Source organism: Acanthisitta chloris, unplaced genomic scaffold (assembly GCF_000695815.1).
Source record: "Acanthisitta chloris isolate BGI_N310 unplaced genomic scaffold, ASM69581v1 scaffold21371, whole genome shotgun sequence".
NCBI classification, from domain to species: domain Eukaryota; kingdom Metazoa; phylum Chordata; class Aves; order Passeriformes; family Acanthisittidae; genus Acanthisitta; species Acanthisitta chloris.
The window spans coordinates 92883-112416 of record NW_008654651.1 but is presented as its reverse complement, the minus strand read 5'-3'; the positions used below and the strand labels follow the sequence as shown (position 1 = coordinate 112416).

Sequence of the window (19534 nt, the reverse complement as noted above, 5' to 3'; positions counted from 1 at the left end):
GGCCAGAGGTTGATAAAAGGACTGGAGCATCTCCCCTATGAAGACAGGCTGAGGAAGTTGGAGCTGTTCAGCCTGGAGAAGAGAAGGTTGTGTGGAGACCTCATAGCAACTTTCCAGTATCTGAACGGACTATAGGGAAGCCAGAGAGGGACTCTGTTAGGAACTGCAGTGATAGGACAAGGAGGAATGAGAATAAGTTGAAAGAGGGGAAATTCAGATTAGACAGTAGGAAGAAGTATTTTGCAGTGAGGGTGGTGAGACACTGGCACGGGTTGCCCAGGGAGGCTGTATATGTCCCAACCCTGGCAGTGTTCAAAGCCAGGTTGGATGAAGCCTTGAGAACCTGTTCTGGTGGGAGGTGGGTTGGGACTAGATGATCTCTAAGGTCCAACCCAACCCCTTAACATTCTGGGATTTTACCTTTATACAGAGTTAGCACCTAAAGGTCTCAATAAGGTTCTGTCCCCTTCTGGTAGCCACAGCACCTACATGTCCAAAGAATGCTTCAAGGACAAGAAAAGAATCCCAAACTACTGGAAAACAATTAACCCTCCAACTTGAAACTGCAATAAACATTTTTAAAATTATCATTTATATTCTTTTCTCTGGTTCAGAGCACAGTTAGCTACACAGCAACTGCAAGAAGGAAACAAATCAGCCAGATAAGCAACAAAATACACAAATAACAAAATATTCTACCCTCATGAGTACTTTCTTCTTTTTCTTTGCTGTGCTTATTCCCAGTGTGTTGTTCCTCTGTACATTGGGTTTCTCAGTGCTTTTGGTGAGAGTTCCCGTGCTTGTGTTTCTTGCACTCCACCGCCTGCCTCCGAACAGTTCAACAGCCTGAGCCAAGGTTGGGCCTTCAAACCTTCCATCCTCCTAGAGAATTTCCCAGCATCAACAAAACAAGGAGAATAAGAACAGACACATTTTCTTAAGCAGTAATAAAGATCTCTCTGAGGAACCCATGAAAGACAAAACATCAGGAGGAGGCAGTTGTTAATTACTGTGTGGGTACCAAAGGGCTATGTTGTTTGCTGTTTTGGGGGTTTTTTTTTGGCCCTAACTCTTATCAGTATTTCAGGACCCTTTTCAAGTACTGTCATTGCTTTTTATTTAATAAAATACTTATTCCAAAACAGCGAACATAACATTGTGTGGAGAATCTTACTGACTTAAACCATGTTACAAAGTTGGCGATTTGGTGCTAATCTTTAATCTAATCTTACTTATAATAGAAACTAATTACATTACATTAAGTTGTGGATATCTTTGAAGTTTTCTTATACAGGATCACAGCATCTTTTACCTGGTAAAGGCTGACATACTGTTTCCGTAGCCACTGCAGTCTTTGATCAGGGAATCTCCTCATTTTTCTAACGGCTTTAGTCAATTCCAGCAATCCATCATATAGCATTCTGGCAGTATATTTCGGAGCAACAAAGTGCAGCAACTTATTTTCAGTAGTCTGAAGTCCATAAAGTAGTGTTATACCATTTTCTTCAAGGGACATATTACACAGTTTATTTTGAACACACACAGTGTGCATATCAATGCCCGAGTGTCCCATATATACAGCCTTGGCCGAAAACAAGTCCAAGAAACCTTCCACCAGTCCAGTATTACCAAGAAACTGGTATTTACCAAGCTCAGCAGTATTACCCAGCACACTCAGTTTGGCCTTAGCATTTGCAGGACAAACTGTTGTGGGTTTAGTCCAAGTCAAAGTACTGTTGTCAGGCTGAAGCTGAAGAAAGCAACGTGCTGAGAGATGTGTCTCCTGGTCGTAATGAATGACAGTCGCCCCTTGTTGCATGAACTGATGGACATCAGCCCTGATAGATAACACATACCAGGGAATGAGTTCTATCCCATGGCAGAAAGCCTTTTGCTGCTCTTCTGTTGAGTTTGTGTCCCATTCCTTCAACTGCTCAAATATGTCATTTTCAGAATCTGAAAGATCTCCAATTATAAATCTGCATAGAGATGAAAGATTAATATTTAGTGATACAGGTGCTGATTTATGCTGTGATTGATGAATATTTTTTCTGCTGTAGTTTAAATAAATAGAATACTATCATCACTATACAGTTGGGACTCACAGGAACTTCTGTAGTTTTTACAGTATTACAATTTATGTTATTGCAATTCTGAATTAATTAACAGATGCTGTTAGAATTAATTATAACTCCTGTAACAATATAATTATATCTTAGAACTTTCCAAACTTTGCATTAACGATTAAAAATGTCTGAGTGGTTCTTAAAGACAAGTGATTTCAGTTTTTAAATCCACAGCATAAGATTACTTCAGTTGAAATACCAAATACCATGTGGAAACTGTTAGCAAGATCTAGTGGATTGAAGACAGGGCCTCTAATATCTATTCTATTACTGATTTAATGTACAGACCTTTCACATTATATAATACACTGGTAAAATAGTGGTTAAAATACATACCTTCCTCATAAGAATGCAGCAAGAATTTTATCAGATACTTTACATCAGACAATTTAATTTTACTTAAAGAAAATATTAACATAGAATTTGTCTGCAGCAGTCCAAATTTTTGAAATAGCTTGCCATAATTAGAAACAGGAGATACAGAGCAACAGTACTGAACTAATCAAAGGGGTAGTTTAAATCAAATGCCTTCCCTGCAGAAGCTTCTAACATGTATGAATGCACAAAAGTTCAATATTTTGATACTGCTTCAGTGGACACAAAAAAAAGCAAACTGTTCTGTGTACAGCAGAACTAAGCAGCACATTTTTCCTAAGGATATCCAGCCCATAAAATCCAAGCCATCTTCCTCTACATATCCTTCAAGACATCTTGTCCCAGTGCCCTCTGTGCTTCCCCTTCATACTGCCACCGTACTCTCAGTTCCTGACTGTCCCATCAACTGAGCAAAGGAGGATTCATGTTGTGACTTATTTCAAGTCACATACAAATATTTCCCAACACTGAACAGCACAGATGACCATTAGCTTTTCCTCAAACTCTTCTCCTACCTGGGCCACAAAGTAATTTGAATTTTCCCCTTATTTCATAAATTGCAACTAATGATACCTCTATTGGTTTATTAATCTGTATTAGTATTAATCAGTATTAATCTCTACTTCTCTGCCAAATTTCCAGGAAAGTGGCCAATATGCTGAGGATTTATTGCTTGTGATGAAGGGACTGATAGAATAACTGTATCAGTCTTAACTTTAGCTCTATTTCTTCAAGAAATATTCCTAAAAATAAAGGTCATGCATTATAACTGAGCTGATATAAATTGTCCTACTAGAGCCTTCCCAGACACATGTACAAGGAAATATTTACCTGTATTATACAAGACTGACATTCTAAAATTAAACAAACAACTCAAGCTGCTTTTTCTTGCCCACGACCACAAAAAGAAATCAAACAAGTCCCTGTAAAAATGCTGGAAAATGTATTCTGAGACTAGATGTGCATAGGTGGATGAGTCTAGTGTAGTGGAGACAGAAATGACAGAGCTTTGTTTAGACCTCTTATCACATTTGATAACATGTTGCATGCTGCAGATTAAAATGTACAAGAAGCAGGTAAGCCAAGCACACACATGGAACCATACACAGGAGTGGAACCTCTGCCATGAGCTGCCAAAAACGACACAGCTATGAATTACTGAGAACACACTTACAGAACTCGGTTTGAAACACAGGCTTTCTTTATGTGTGCTCCACTGAGAAGCAAGGAAATAAAAAGAAAGGATAAAGGAAACATTAACACAGATTGCAGTTTTAGAGGAGAAAATTGCAAGGTATATAAAAAGAAAAATATTGAGGTATGCCCCTATTTTCTTTATAAATTATTTACTGTGAGTAGAAAAGCTTAAAAGTGAAGACGAGATCAGGCTGATAAAGTGATGCATCAAAGTTTAGAGTATCTTAATAGGTCACTTGATCAATAATTCCATAAAAACTGTATTTCAAACTTCATTATGTTTTTTGGATTTTCCTTCTTACCTTTATTTGGGAACTGTCAAGAACGAGTTCTAATAAAGATTAATGTTTAATATTTATCTGGCATGTACAGAAATTCAGGGTGATTAGATGGGTCACTGATTACAGAGTGATAGAGCTTATTTGCTAATGCAACTGGGAAAGTAATTATGCTCACTGCCCTCTGATTCTATTAGATGCCTTTCATCTTCTTCAAATCAAATTAACCTACGAGCTTTGGTGCATTCATGTTCCACAACACTAATCCAAATCATCAAAAAAAAGACTAATTGAAAATCTTTCTTGCAATTATAAAGTAATGAGAAACATGTTACATAGTGTGTTTTTCTGCCTTTATGACCACAACACTGCAATTATCAGGTAATATGTAATTATGATATAATTTGGGTTTTGTAACACTGTATGCAAATATGACAGGTCTCACGAGAAAGAGGACCAAATTCCTTCCTTAGAACTCTGCAGCTGTTCATAGCATTAAACATAAACCAAACATTGCAACCTCCATACAAGAAGGACAACATGATGACCCTTCTGCCTCTGCAGCTCTCTGCATGCCCAGGAAAGAGATGGCAAATGAGTAAGTAATTCCCGAAGTCTGAGGAACTTGAGCTACATCAGTACTTTCAGGAATATTCTCCTACAAGTCCTTATACTATTAACATCAGCACTTACTGCATCAGAAATATAGATACTAATAAATGAGTAGTTAGTAGTCTAAAATAGGAAACATAACTTTAATTACTTATCTGCAGTTTTGTTCATTTAAACATTCATTTCAGATTCATATTGGTGCTTTTTTTATTTTTTATTTTCCTTTTGGTATTGAATTCCTACTTCAATTAGAGTGAAACTTACTAGCATAAATAACTAATTTACCAAGAAATTATTTCAGAAACACATAAAAAGGCCCCAAAACCTTCATTTGCTCCATGCTGTTCTTTTATATTTAATTTCTCCTTTGTTCATTCAAGTGAAATGTTGATTTGCCTAGCTTATTCCCCTCTTTGAACTGTGAGTTGCAAGTTGATTTTAAAGCATATTAATTAACAAAAAATAATTCCTGGAAGAAAGTATTTGAAAGTCAAGAGATAATACAAATGGACAGAGAAGTGGGTCTGTCTGTCTTGGCTTAATCTACTGCTCCACTTCCCAGAAGCAACTAAAGCCAGATGTGAATAATTCTATTAGAAACCATTCTTTCAGGAAATAATGATTATTTATTTGAAATCAAATTTAGAATTACATGTTAATGAAATAAGTGCATTTTAAACAGGAAGATGATAGTTGCTTCTTAGGCAGTCACTTATTAGATTTTATGTTTAAGTAGCTGAAATACGTTGGATAGTTCTGAACATATTGATATTTCTGACACACATTATCAATAAAATAACTCAAGCAATGACTTGAGCATGTTCTTTTATGCAGGCCCTCATATAATTTCACAGTGCTCCACCTCGAAACAGTGGAGGTCTGTTACTTAGTTTGAAGAGTCTAACACAGATATTTGGCTTGAAGTTGACCTACCTATGTCTACATGGGCTGAGACTCCACTGCAAAGCAACGTCCTAAAAGATCAAGTGCTGCCTTACACTTTTCGTTTACCCTATTTCTTGCTGGTGAATAGTACAGAATATATCAGGTCTTCAAAGTGAAATCTGAGATTTCTGAGGCTTTTTTACATGGGGCACAATGAAGTAAACTTCTTTACAAAACAGCAAGATTACAGCAACCTGAATATTTAGAATATGTCCTCACTTATGAATATTTTCTGGACAAAATTTAAGCATTTCAAACTCACATGTCCTTTAATGAAGAGACATTTTGAAGGCTAATAAATAACCTTTATTTTGAAGGAGGTAAAACTCTGCCTGAGCATGCAGAATATAATGTTCTGAGCTCTGATAACAAATATGTTCTGGTGCTATTCCTGTCCCTAGAGATCAAAATTGTAATTGTAACTGTGGATTTTTAAAGCTCTGTGTGTAAGACGAAAAGGATTTACCCTTATCATGAGAGGAAGCAATTACGTCATGTGGGAAAATATAACTATACAGAGAGTAGCTGCAGGGGAGAAAAATTCTGAATTGGAAGAGGATAAATACAAGGGAAGATGGTAACGTTGCCTTTATTTCTAAAAGCAAGCGTGGTAAAAGAAATTAAATTAAAGCCATGAAATATACTTATGTTGATAGAAAATAAAATGAGACCTACTGGTACCGGGTTTTATCCTTCAGTGAGTTCTTTCTTGAACCACTGCCTTCACTAACGTTATCTTCACCCTCCTCAGATTCCAAACTCCGATTGCAGCTCCGAATAGTTTGAAAGATATTGTTTGTTGTTGATTCTTTTTCTGGATTATTTAAACCATCTTGACCTACTCGTTGCAAGAAATTATCTTGTCCACTGTAATCTGAAACAAACTAGAGATAGCTAAAAGATTAGTATAGTTATAAATAGACTCTTGTGTCATCTACTTCTCACTGCAGACATTTTTACAAGAATTAAGACTATTTAGCACGTATTTCCCATTAGCTTCCAATGGGATTTCATGCCTAGTTGCAATCCAAAAAAGACCAAATCACATCATAAATCAAGTAACATAAGTTACAGTAACTCCTGAAAACTTTAAAAAAGCCTCAGTCTTAATCTGTTAATCTAATAGGGGCATTTTTCTTGTAAAACCAAAATGGTAAAACTCGAAGGAACTGTTTCTTTCCATAGAGGAGAAGCTTGATCCATCTGAGTTTCTAAATTCCATTTTAAAGGAACAGAAAACCTTCCAGTTCCCAATGAGTTAAGTCAAAGCTCAGAGCATTTAACACAAAACCGTTACATCTTTAAGGCTTTACATACTTACTTTACTCACAGTATAACATAATCCTTTGCTATTTATACTAATTTCTCAGTACTCTGATATTGAACTAGGTATAAACAACAAATCAAAATTCCTAAGTAACTATGGGAGATTGAGGCAAATGTAATTGAACAGTCTAGTAACAGCCTGATTTATAAAGTTTTAATTAGATGATGCCTTTGTGTAAAATTACATGAAATAAAGAACTGGATGGCTGTGAACATAACATATTGGAGCAAGTCCAGAGGAGGCCACAAAGCTGATAAGAGTATTGGAGCATGTCCCCTATGAGGCTAAGGAAGTTGGGGCTGTTCAGCCTGGAGAAAAGAAGGTTGTGTAGACCTCATAGTAGCCTATCAGTATCTGAAGGAGCCTACAAGGGAGTTGGAGAGGGACTCTTGGTTAGGAGTTGCAGTGATAGAACAAGGAATAATGGGTATAAATTGAAAGAGAGGAAATTTAGTCTAGATATTAGGAAAAAGATATTTCCTGTGAGGGTGGTGAGACACTGGCACAGGTTGCCCAGGGAGGCTGTGGCTGCCCCAACCCTGGCAGTGTTCAAAGCCAGGTTGGATGAACCCTTGAGCAACCTGGTCAGGTGGGGAGGTGTCCCTGCCCAGGGCAGGGGGTTGGGACTAGATGATCTGTATGGTCTATTCCAATCCCTAAAATTCTATGATTCTATGATAACCTTTTTGAATATTCATCTCATTTACCTCTAATGTTTCATCCTGGGAATTATATCGCGGACAGAGTCTGATGAGGCTTGATGCTCCATCCAAAACCTCACAAAGCTCTTTTAAAAACACACCACAGAAAGGAACAACTTTGCAGCCTGGAATATTGAGTGCTCGGTTGACCACCTTCCTGTATTCAGATGAAGACTCATGTTGTGCCATAGCATCTTTCAGACTTCGCATGGTCTCAATATCAGACTGGTCCATAAATTGCCACATTTTTAAAACTTTTCTTGACCTATTGCAAAAAGAGATCACAACATTTATTTAAAAACCTTAAAACCATTTCCCTTCAAGTTCAACACCTGCAGCATATAGGTAAAAGAGGAAATTATCATTGCACAGAAATGAATGAATGAAACCAAAGTAATGATTTTTATGAAAATTCCTCCCTTTGAATTAAAAAAGGACAAAACCAAAAATGAGAAACAAGCAATCTGATCTACTGGAGTAACGTCTGACATATCAATAAAAGCCCAGCTGCACAAGACATACTAAGAGGCCTTCTAACCTTTTTATTGTGTCATTGCTTAAAATTTCTAAAGGCCTGGAAAGAAATAAGAAAAGATTAAGGAAATGGCATAAACATAAATCAGAGTGCTTCTTACAAATTCCTTTAGCCGTATTTTGAATAGTCTATAAAGTTAGCAAAGGTTCGGTTTTTAAAAATTAAATTTATTTATGAAAATTTATATTGATTTTTTTTCCCCATGAAATAACTTCATTATCTTCACAGAAACAAGGAAGTCAGGACCATGTTCCAGCTCTCAGGCACCAGTGCAGAGCTGCAGCTGAAAAGAAACTCTGATTTCAAACAGAAATAGCTTCAAGGCCTGAGGGTACCTCTGGGAGAACTCTCACCTTCTGAGCTGTGTGTCTATGCCATTACATGACCTTTCTGGCCTCAGACATACCAAGAGGTCTGTTGAAACACTCACAGTAGACTGCCCTTAACCCCATTTTTTCCCCCTGTCCTGGAAATGCTGCTAATCAGCACTGGCCTTCCTCTCCTTTCTTTCCCTTGTGCTGTGCAGATGTACTAGACATAAAATTAAGCCATTAATTGGCTTTTCATTTTCATTCATAACTTACATGGCTTGGAGATTGTGGATGTATTCTGCTAAAATATACTCCCCATGCCTATGAGCATTTCAAATGGGTTTTATACACCAAAAACATAAACAAATAGCTCAATAAGAATCCTTACTACACCACAAAGAACTGCAATGCAAACACTGTAAAGCTCTGCTACACAAACACAATACAAAAGGAGGGTCAGAGCTGAAAGATGGGAAATCTGATCTTCACTCATCCCCGTTCAGTCCCATTTGCTGCCCTCTGAGCTGCCAGTGCAAAGGCCCTGCTTCCCTGCTCACCCAGCCCTGCATGGTGAGCCTGCAATTCCACAGCAAAGCAAGCAATGAACTGTCTTTAACCTCCACTCTCTCTCTTTCTCTTGCAGATATTGCAGACCATGACAGCACAGGATCCCAACACCAGTCTGTACAAGTAAATTGCAGGGATTAAAATAGATTTAGCTGTTTTGTTTTGTTGAGTTTTTTTGGTCATTTTGGGGTGAGGATTCTTTATATTTAAGACTGATCCTTCTAGAATGCCACCATGATTATGTTTCACTTGTATTCTGGAGACTCCAACCCCAAGTTACATTAGTGGTAGCTCACTAGATAAACCACAATTGCTTTCCCATCTTCTTTTCACATGTAAAAAAAATTCTGTTATAAAAACCAACCCAAGTATATTTTCTAATGAACATATTCACTGTGTATCAGGAAAACTGATGGAGTCTCCAGAGCATTTTGAGGAAAAAAAAGGATTTAGCATGCTTCATTTTTCCAAATGGATTACCAGAAAGTCACAGGGTGAGATGATGTGATTTAGACACGGATTTCTGTTTAGTTCCTTGTTCTCCAGAGACATCTGCTTAACAGAAGCTGCAGCGTAATCTATCACTGAAAAGCCATTAAAAACCCAGAGTTGCCAGTACCTTAGCCCTGCCAGAAATTCCATTACAGCATTGTAGTTGCCCATATTCCAGCAGCATTTTGCCACATGTACTAAATAGGAGAAGACTTCTCGTTTCTCTTCCATGGAACCTGCAGTCAGGATCAGCCAGGTAACCCACGAGCTCACCTTGTAAAATAAAAAGGGAAGTACAGTCAGCCAAAGCAATGTCTCTTGCAGCATTCATGCAGACTCAACAGATAACGTGGAGTTTTTTGGTTTTCTTCCACCAGAAGGGTATCAGTCAAAATTCCACATGGCCACACTCATGGCCAAATTACATATGAATTGCAAACTCAACTTACACAAAGACATATTCACATAGCAACAGCTATATCATTGACTACTCTAGAATAACTTACATTACATTTGATATAAGACATTCTGAACATGCATTGAGGCCACAGAAGGAAATGGACAGCTTATCTAGTACTGTCAGAGAGATCTGCAGTGTAAATTCTCATTGACATGGCTTGCAAATCTCAGCCTCAGACTGATTAACCCTTGCCCTTATAACATGGCGGGTGAAGTTGATAAATTAGAATGTCTTGGTAAATTTCAAAAAACTGGTAGATATATTTAATGTACAAATTTGCTAATTCCTACATGCAATGGACATTTAAGATAATTCACATTATCAATTTGCAAGATGACAAATGAAGTAAACAAAAAAAAAAACAACCAACCTTCTAAGCGTGACCATACTACCAGCTTCTCTTTGTTGATTAATTAATGTCAGAATCAGAAATCTGCTTAGAACATGATTCTGTTTTTATTTAAACAAATAAAAATCAAACTTTCATTTTATCCGTGTGGAGATTTTCTTTCCAGTTTATGTTCCCACAACATCCATAAAAAAGAGCTATATTTCACATGGAAACCTAATTTAAACCAACTGTTTCTTTTTACAATATGGCTCCCTGGGGGCTTGATTTTTGTCATTGTGTAAACACTTAGGAGGCAATAAACGTGATTTGCTTACTGACACTGAGTGCCATTCTTTGGTCCTCGAGGATTCAAGTGTTTACAGACAATATCAATGTGAGGAGAGGCTTGTAAAAATTAGAAAATGCTAGTTCACCCCTTAGGGGGCATAGACTGATCTTAAAAAGCAAACGTGAAATAAAATGTAAATGCATTTACTAACAGGGGAAAAAACCCACTGAAATTATATAGACTTCCATTAATGCAAATCTATACAGAGTCAGTGTTCTGAGCCTCCTACTCCTAAGGGAGAACAGTCAAAGAATATGAAGAATCTAAGTTACTATTTAACGTTCCTGATGCTCAAATCAACCAAGAACTATAAATGAGAACTGTCCAGATGAGAAGACAAGCCACAGTTCCAATGTATGCAATGTATATGTCTGTAAAAAACCCCCAACAAACCCTTATTTTTAGGACGAAATTAATGCACTGAGGACATATGCAGGAGTGTGTACCATGACAATGGGGATGCTCTAGTGGGATGTGAAGATCAGGGGACAAGAGACCAATCACTGCAACAGCTCAGAATGAGAACCTGACTTTAGCTGAACTCTTATTCGAAGTGTTCAGTTCGTTATTCCTAAAATATAAGAACTGAATCAACAAAGAAACGAATACCTGGAGAGCATAGAAGTATGGAAAAATAAAACAAGCCCAGCCAGAGAACTGCATGACACAGGGGTCAAAAGAAGGCAAAACCAGAATGAAAGGTAATAAAATAAATCCATTATAAAATCAGAAGTTGTGAAACAAAACAGTCAGATCTGGGACTCAAGGTTGGCATAGATTTGTTTGTGCATGCTGGAATAAAATGGTTTTTTTTGGGTATCATTCCCATTTTCCAGAAATGGCTGTTTTAGGGAATGCAAATGTCAAACATGCAATCTCAAAAAAAAAAAGTTTTATTTATTTGGTATGAAATACCAAGTGTGGAAATGACAGTTGGATTAATATGGCTTTAAACATTATAAAGAATAATATAATTTTAAACATATGTTTTAATCTTGGGTAATAAAGATGTAATGATCAGCAGAAAACAGTATCAAAACTGAGAAAGAAAGTCTAAAAAGGCTTTAGACTTCCCACTAAGAGGTAACCTTGAAACTAGGGCAGCCACTTGCTGAAGTTTTATTTAATAGAGAGTTTAGGGACTGCTATAAACAGTTATGATGAACTCTTACAAACAATCTGCAAAAGCAAACAAAATATGATAAAGTGCAGCTTGAAGAAGCCTTTGCAGCCTCGAGATACTGTATGAATGTGTAAGATCAAAAGAAGAGTGCAAAAGGCACCACGAAATTTATGCTCGCTCCTCTTGCAGACAACAGACTTAGAGGAAGAGTAGAAAACATTTTAAAAATCTTTCACTAAATAAGAAGGAAAAAAACTGTCTGAATTTATAAACTTTAAAACAGAATGGGAAAAGGCAGATAAAACAGATTGGGAGAATCAGGGGATAGAACTGAGCATCTAAAGACACAATCAACTCCCTAACACACCTGCTTTAGAAACTTTGGTGTTTCATTTGGAGATCAGGAAAAGTGTGAGGAGCAGACTGGGATACTTCTGTCAGATGCAGATAATGGGAAATTCCATTCATGTTGGTCTACATGTTGAATTCAGGAATTAAACAGAATGGCTCCTTCACATGTGCTACAGACTGTGTGACCATCCCTGGAGGTTTCCAAGATGAGACTGGATGTGGTGCTTAGTGCCATGGTCTAGTAACCACAGTAGGGTTGGACTCAATGATCTTTGAGGTCTTTTCCAACCTGGTTGATTCTTAGGGTTCTTTTATGGCATATCTAGCAGTAACCAGGAGCATAAATTGACCTTCCTGGTGGTTCTGAAGAGCATCAAGTCTCTATAAAGGTTTTTCCATGAAATATTCAGAGACTGTTGGCTGATTAATCTGAATGCACCATACAGCCCTTATAAAAGGGCTTCTCAATCATAGGCTTCTCAAAAAGCATGTTAGCCTTGTACACCAAAACTGATTTCCTGGAAGGATTCATCAGCCTGAGACTAGAACAAAGATAATTAAAACGCAACAGTGCTGTCAGAAAGGAGGGAGCAGAGGAAAGGTGCTGTGCACAAAGGTTGTTCTCTTTCATTCAGTGATATTTTTGCTGAGTGCTGTGCCTAACATCTGCAACAGCTTTTCCACTCCTAGCTTTGTTGGTGAAGGCAGACGGAAAGGGAAAAGAATTCAGTCAGATAACAGAGCTGAGAGGCAGTTCCCCAATATTAAAGGTGGTCCTGAAGCCCAGCTAGGAAACAAACACACAATTAATAAGCAGACCTATCAGTTATCCACTCAAAGTGCCTGGAGGGATTTTTCTTGTAGACATTTTGAAGGTGGGAGAGCTGGTTGAATCAATAGGCTTTAAAGGAGCAGAAAATCAAAGCTGAAACTCAGCTGGCTGAGGTCACTTCCCAGCTCTGAACTCCCTGAAGATTTCATTCTGCCCTGGCAGATTGAACTGATAGATCCAAGAACTTTATCATGAAGAAAATATTCAAATGTTTTTCAATGAATGCATACTGGAATAGCTTGGCATCAATTTGAGATGATTAGTCATAACTGCCACAGCTAAAATGATTGACGTACAAACACTGAAAAGCACCTGAGTTGAAAGGACTGAGATTTTCAGGAAAAATCATGTGTGACAACTTAGAGGAAACTTAAGCGTATTACTTAAAACATACACTTATTAAACAATACTCTTGAATTTGGGGATTTACTGATAAATATGTGAAGAGTCCACAGTATATCCTGAGGGCTGTGCATCCATAACCACTGACATGCTCAAATGGCTGAAGCTGCCACTGGATCCCCAAAATACTTGGCAATGCCTATACTAAATTTCTGCTACCTGGGATGCATAAGCTTCCTCTGCTCAGATGGTATTAAAGAAATAATAAACATGCCAAGATTTTCATTCAAGTGCAAGTTCATAAGTGGGATTCCTCATCTGCTGTCTGTACACCTGAGCTGGATGCACCTCACATGGAAGAAAAGCAGAGAACAACTCTGTATATACTCATTTTTTGGTGGCTATGGAATTCACCTGGAAGTTGAATTCAGAACCCTGTTTCTTCCCCTTTGGCAAGCAAGTAGCACAGACAGTATTTTGAAGTGGCACAAGTTCTCTGTCACCAAAATCAGGTGTGATCTCTACATCCAAAAGGGTTTTCTAGACAAAGGGAAGGTCCATCCTGGCAAGCTCTGACTTACTGGATGCTTCAGCCAACTGGATACCGAACAGTACCTCCTCTTCCAGCAGTTCATTCTTGGCTGACTTGCAGAGTTACTTCCCCAGCTGCATCACACCTGAGGAGCACCTAACCTGAGGATGAAGGACCATCAGGTAGCCAACCTGCCTAGTTATCAAACTGCCACTACAGCTGTACAAGAGCTTCACAGCTCAGGCAGGGCTTAAACTAGCTAGCACTGGGACCACAGACAGCACACCCAGCCAAAGGAGTGTGCAGTAGTAACCTTGCCAAGGAGACCAAAATACATTGCAAGTATTTCTCAGAGTGAGCAGTAATGCTTTTTGGACTAAGTTTTTGTGTTAAATAGCACTTTAACGTCAGATCACAATCTACATATCAACATAGTAATCATTATTTCCTTAGTTTACTTTCTTCACACTAGACTTACATAGTTCTGTTCACGTCACTCATTTTAAACTCCCTTCAGAACAGAAATCATCACAGCAAACCTATAATTAGATTTCCGCTGCACTGCTGATGAGCCTGAAAAGTATGAGAAAATGTATCCTGGCTTTGTTACTATAACCCACACTAATACAACACACAAGGAAAGTCATAAATTAAAACACCATCCACTTAAACAAGTTGATAATAACATCAGGTTTTTCATTCAGATGGAGAAAAATGAGTGTCCTTCAGGATTACTGAGTACTAATATAAAGTACTAAATAAGCAAACTCCAATCAAATAGACACCTAGTTAGGATTTAAATATTTTCTGGTGTATTTTACATAATTTTCTATAATTTCAGATATATTCAGATCTATAATTCAGATATATAAAATAGGCTCATTTGCAAATTTTCAGATGTATAGGAGCATCCTTTGAATCTGAACCTGAGCACACAGGACCAGCACCAGATGTTCAGGCAATGCAAGATGAACTGAGCAATGTTCTCAAGTACAGCAGTACGAAAAGATCTGTACAACTGAAGGTTTTCTGAAATTATCTTTTTATATCACCTCTTACTGTTTTAACTGAACTAAAATCTATTATTTTCAATATTTGTTTAAAGATTTTTAGGCTGATCTTACTTTGATCATAGATGTAAATTCAAGTTAGATATTGCTAATGCATTTGGGAAAGGCATTTGTAACTCGGTGTTAGTATTTTTTTTAACTTGTAAACATGTGCAATCTGTATCAATCATTTATAAACCAATATGAGCCTCTATTTTTGATTACTCCATCACTGAACTACCGCTGATTTAGAGGCAAAAATCTCCCAATTTGACAGGGGCAGGATTTAGCTTATTCCTGAGACTCAGCTGTTTTTACAAACAAAATATGAAGGACCTAAAAGAGACACCCATGATGCAACTTATGGCACAAGTGTAACCTACAGGACTGTTTATCCTTTCCTCTATGGGAACTCTGCTCCATGCAGCACACAGGAAGGAACAGCATTTAACCCGTGTTGCATTACTAACTGTATCCCTAAATTTGCCATGGATTTTCTTCACTTGTTCTCTTCTTTTATTCTTCTAATACTTAGAATATAATAACTCATATCTATATATTTATTTACTATCCTCTAGCTGCGAGAGAATGTGGCTTTTTTAAAAAATGGGAATTGATTTGTTTTTTATATTTTATCTGAATGTAAAGGCAAGAAGAAAACAATGAACAATCTCTGCCTGCAAAGTGCAGTGTTTTGTCATTTGTAGTGTTTTATGCTCATTTCCCCAGCTCCTAAGTTTATCAGGCTTTTACTGAAATTCCCAAGCTACATACTTTGGTGGGTGATGGTAAATGGAAGAAATGTCTTCTATTTTTATATGACATTTTTAGGAACTTCATAATGCTTGAGAGGTGCAGCTCTCGGAGGTGAAATCAGCAAACACAGCTGTCTGCCTAAAGCTTAACACTGACCATTGCTAGCAAATAAAACAAAACCTTTGGGTCTACCACAGTCAGGTTATAGTACAAACCTCCTCTAACACCTAACACAGAAATTCACCATGGATATCTTTCTACAATAAATTGTAGCTGATTTCACTCCTGCCTACACTGGAGCAAGAGAGCAAGAGATTTTAATACTGATGAAATAAAGTATGTGTATGAAAAAGCCTCTGAGTGCAAAACAAGAAGTTGATTTTTCAGGTATCCGAAGGAGAACAATGGCAATCTGCAACCCGTTTAACCAAGTCATTCTTGCTTCAATAATTTTGTTTGATAAAAATTAAGACATGTAAGTGAAATTTAAAGAACATGAAAAATCCATGTAAAAAATTACCCTCATCATGCGGTATGTATGGTAAGAGGGAAAACCAAACATTATCTTGTTTAAAAGCAGCAGAATTCTTACTGTATCAGTGTAGTCTGACACGGTCTGATTTTTTCCCTTTAAAGAAAATAACTAAATTCACCTTTCAGAACGTTACAAAGTCTTTCCACAAAGTAAAAGTGCTCTTGAGGGATTTTATTCTTATAAAATTCTAAGGAGCAGATTCATATTTATGAGGCTTTTAAAAACACTAACAGTGTGCACTATTAGCACCAATACTTGGCTGCAACGAGCTCCTTTGCTGCTAACTGTGCACAAACCTATTGGTGCATACTGATGGATATAAAGATCACAGTGTATAACACAGAAATAGAGGGTTTTTTACATGAGTTTCACTAAAGTTTAATCATTAAAATTTTGGGGCTTTTGGTTTAATATGCAAAATAATTTTCATGGGTTTAAATCTGAGTATTTTAAATTGCGTATCTTATGAACTGATGGTTTACTTTCCATGCTTGAGTGAAATTATATAACCTTACAAAGAACATTTACCATTTTAAATCTGATTAAACACTATTCCAAACAAGGACTGGAAACAGTTTCATATTTGTACAAACACAATCTTTTTAAAAGCATTATGCAAACCCATTTAGGCATTGCAAAAAAATGCTGAACTAAGAGACAGAGTGCAATATTTATTTACATTCCATTATTTCAGTAAAATGATATGTCTCTGTTTTCCTACTGAGGTTTAAATGTGTGTTTTGAATGAACAATGAAAAAACCCCACACAAAATTAAACCATCATTAAAAATAAAACTATCATCACTAAGTGTCCTAAATAGTCATATTTTTAATTAACTTTACTGAATATAAGAATGACTTAGTGAGTGATGAACCCACCCCAGGGGCAGTGCTATACTGGAGCAGTTTAAGCTTTTTCACCTTCTTATCTTATTTTTTTGCAATTCCATCTTTAAAAATAAATCCCCATATGTATTCAACTTCTTGTTTTGCATTTTCAGTTCAGTAGTGGGACTACCTTCAGTCAGCTGCTTGAATGATCTTTCAATCTGGTGCCACTTTCAATCTAAGGCATCACGATTGCTTTGTGTGCATACCTCAGCATGGAAAATTAAACATTTCATTTTGGTTTATGTTTTATTGCTTTGCTTTTACTTGAAGCTGTAGCCAGAAAGATCAAGTTACAAGAGACACTTTTCATGTTTATGTAAAGCAATGATTGAAATGATTTTAAATGTTTAGATAAATATTAATGTTTACAAGATGTACATTGAACTCGTGTTTCTTTGGTTGCTTTGCTGGTGAGACACAGAAGAGTGGCTGGGAGTAAAAGCCATAAAGGTGCAAGAGTCTGGGAGAATAACGTTACAGAAAAGGAAACAGAATCCCAGGAATATTGTGGCATACAATACTAAGAATCCTATGGCACTCCAGATAAAGAACTGGGGTGAACTCGTGTCATGCTGGAATCAGAGGAAAGAACTAAATGAAGAAAAGAGAGGCACAGTAGACAACAAGGAGTGATGGAGAAAAGTGTTACAGTTCTCAGGGTCCTAAAACACAGGCATCATTTTCCTAATTTTTTCCTGCAGAATCTCCTTAACAGTTTCCTCCCACAGCTTTAGCTCCATGAAAACTAAACTTCTGGTAGTCAGGGCTCTATCAGAGAAGAAAAATACTACTATTATTAACTGTACAGTCACAGAGACTCCAAAAGCTAATAGTTTTGCAAAGCTCGATGCTACTATATTTCACTCTAATCCTCCCACGCTGGCCACTAGTTCAGAATCAGCTTTTAAGTATATTATCTGTCTTTGGCTTGGTCTACTGCCTGGCTCTGAGAAGACTCTATGATCAATTTGGTATTATTAGCAGCAAATGAAGCATCAGCTGTGTCTCACTGATGAGTACATGCTGTGCCCAAGTCTCCACTATCATGCAACTCCAGTTGTAATCCAACTTTGAAGACTACAGGCTTTATTGATAGTTGGAGATACTGAATGCATGTAGCCCCAAATCTTCACGATTTATTGAAGTTTTAAACAAGTGTAGTAAAGTGTTCCTCACTAATATGTATTGTCAGAAAAAATACTAACATGCATATTGCTGTATGAAAAATCCTCTGAATAATATAATCTTTATTTAACTGAACAATGGCATGAAATTGATTTTTCCCCAATATGTATCACAACCCTGTCATCCTACAAGTAACTTTGGCTCCCACATTATAAATACACTTCAGTATTTCTATAGGGAATGCCAAAACAATCAGCAAGTGCTCACGGACTTTTGCCAACAAAATCATGACTCTTTGCACAAGAATTTTCTTGCCATTTATAAACAAAGACATTTTGGAAGTTCATGCTTGTGATTGGCTACAGCAACTGATATACTGCTCCATAAGATAAAGCAAATAGCAAAACAGTGATTTATTAGAAGCAGCAAATATTGTACAATAACTCCATTTTAAAATACAACATCTATGTTTTTAAAGAGTTATTTCAGATTATACTTTAAATAATCTATTGCACTAACTACCATAGAATCTATGGATTGAATATTCAGGAATTAATTCAAATTATGTAAAAAACTATCCTGTAGCATTAGCAAACAAGTAATGTTAGACTATTAAAAGCTTTCAAAGACACATATCCCTAAGACTAAAAGATAATGTTGACCACTTTACCATAAGGCAACTTTAACACCAAAATTCTCATTGGTATGGAACAGACTCAGCCATTTCTGACAAGGCTTCACCACCACCTCCTTGCTCTTCAATCCTGAGTCGTCAATGTCAGATTGATGAGGAATCTAATTTGTACAGCTAACTGCAACATATCCTCAAGAAACTGCTCTGGCATTGTGCCTCACCACGTCATACCAAAGCTTGACCACTTCACCTCTTTCCCACTGCCCTCCCTCCGGTGATCACTGCTAGAGAAGCACCCCAGGAAGGATGGCCCTAGCTGGCTCAGCAGTAGGTTCCTCTACAGCCATGCACTAGCCTCAGTGTTTTCCTAAATACAACAACTAGAGCTAATTTAAACAACTTTTAGGGTCTGTTGAAGGACTGAATATTGTCTTTGCAACTTTTATTTATGTTCCCATAACAGAATGAGGTGAGAGAATCCAAGATACTTACACTATTTTAGTTACTAAAATTCAACAACATGCAAGAAACAGGAACACTTTAAAATGCACTAGCCTCAGTGTTTTCCTAAATACAACAACTAGAGCTAATTTAAACAACTTTTAGGGTCTGTTGAAGGACTGAATATTGTCTTTGCAACTTTTATTTATGTTCCCATAACAGAATGAGGTGAGAGAATCCAAGATACTTACACTATTTTAGTTACTAAAATTCAACAACATGCAAGAAACAGGAACACTTTAAAAAAAATATTCAGT

The 19534-nt window shown here is 37.0% G+C and overlaps 1 protein-coding gene across 1 annotated transcript in view; it reads right to left on the bottom strand.

Annotated features, from left to right (window-relative positions):
• LOC103810720 (1-phosphatidylinositol 4,5-bisphosphate phosphodiesterase epsilon-1-like) overlaps positions 1-19534 on the bottom strand; it is a gene marked incomplete at its 3' end in the record, with an annotated part of 100277 nt that overhangs the window by 9473 nt on the left and 71270 nt on the right. The window contains 5 exon segments of the mRNA XM_009083636.1: positions 700-882; positions 1313-1979; positions 6209-6417; positions 7568-7826; positions 9594-9739. Of these exon segments, the coding sequence (XP_009081884.1) occupies positions 700-882; positions 1313-1979; positions 6209-6417; positions 7568-7826; positions 9594-9739 (1464 nt within the window).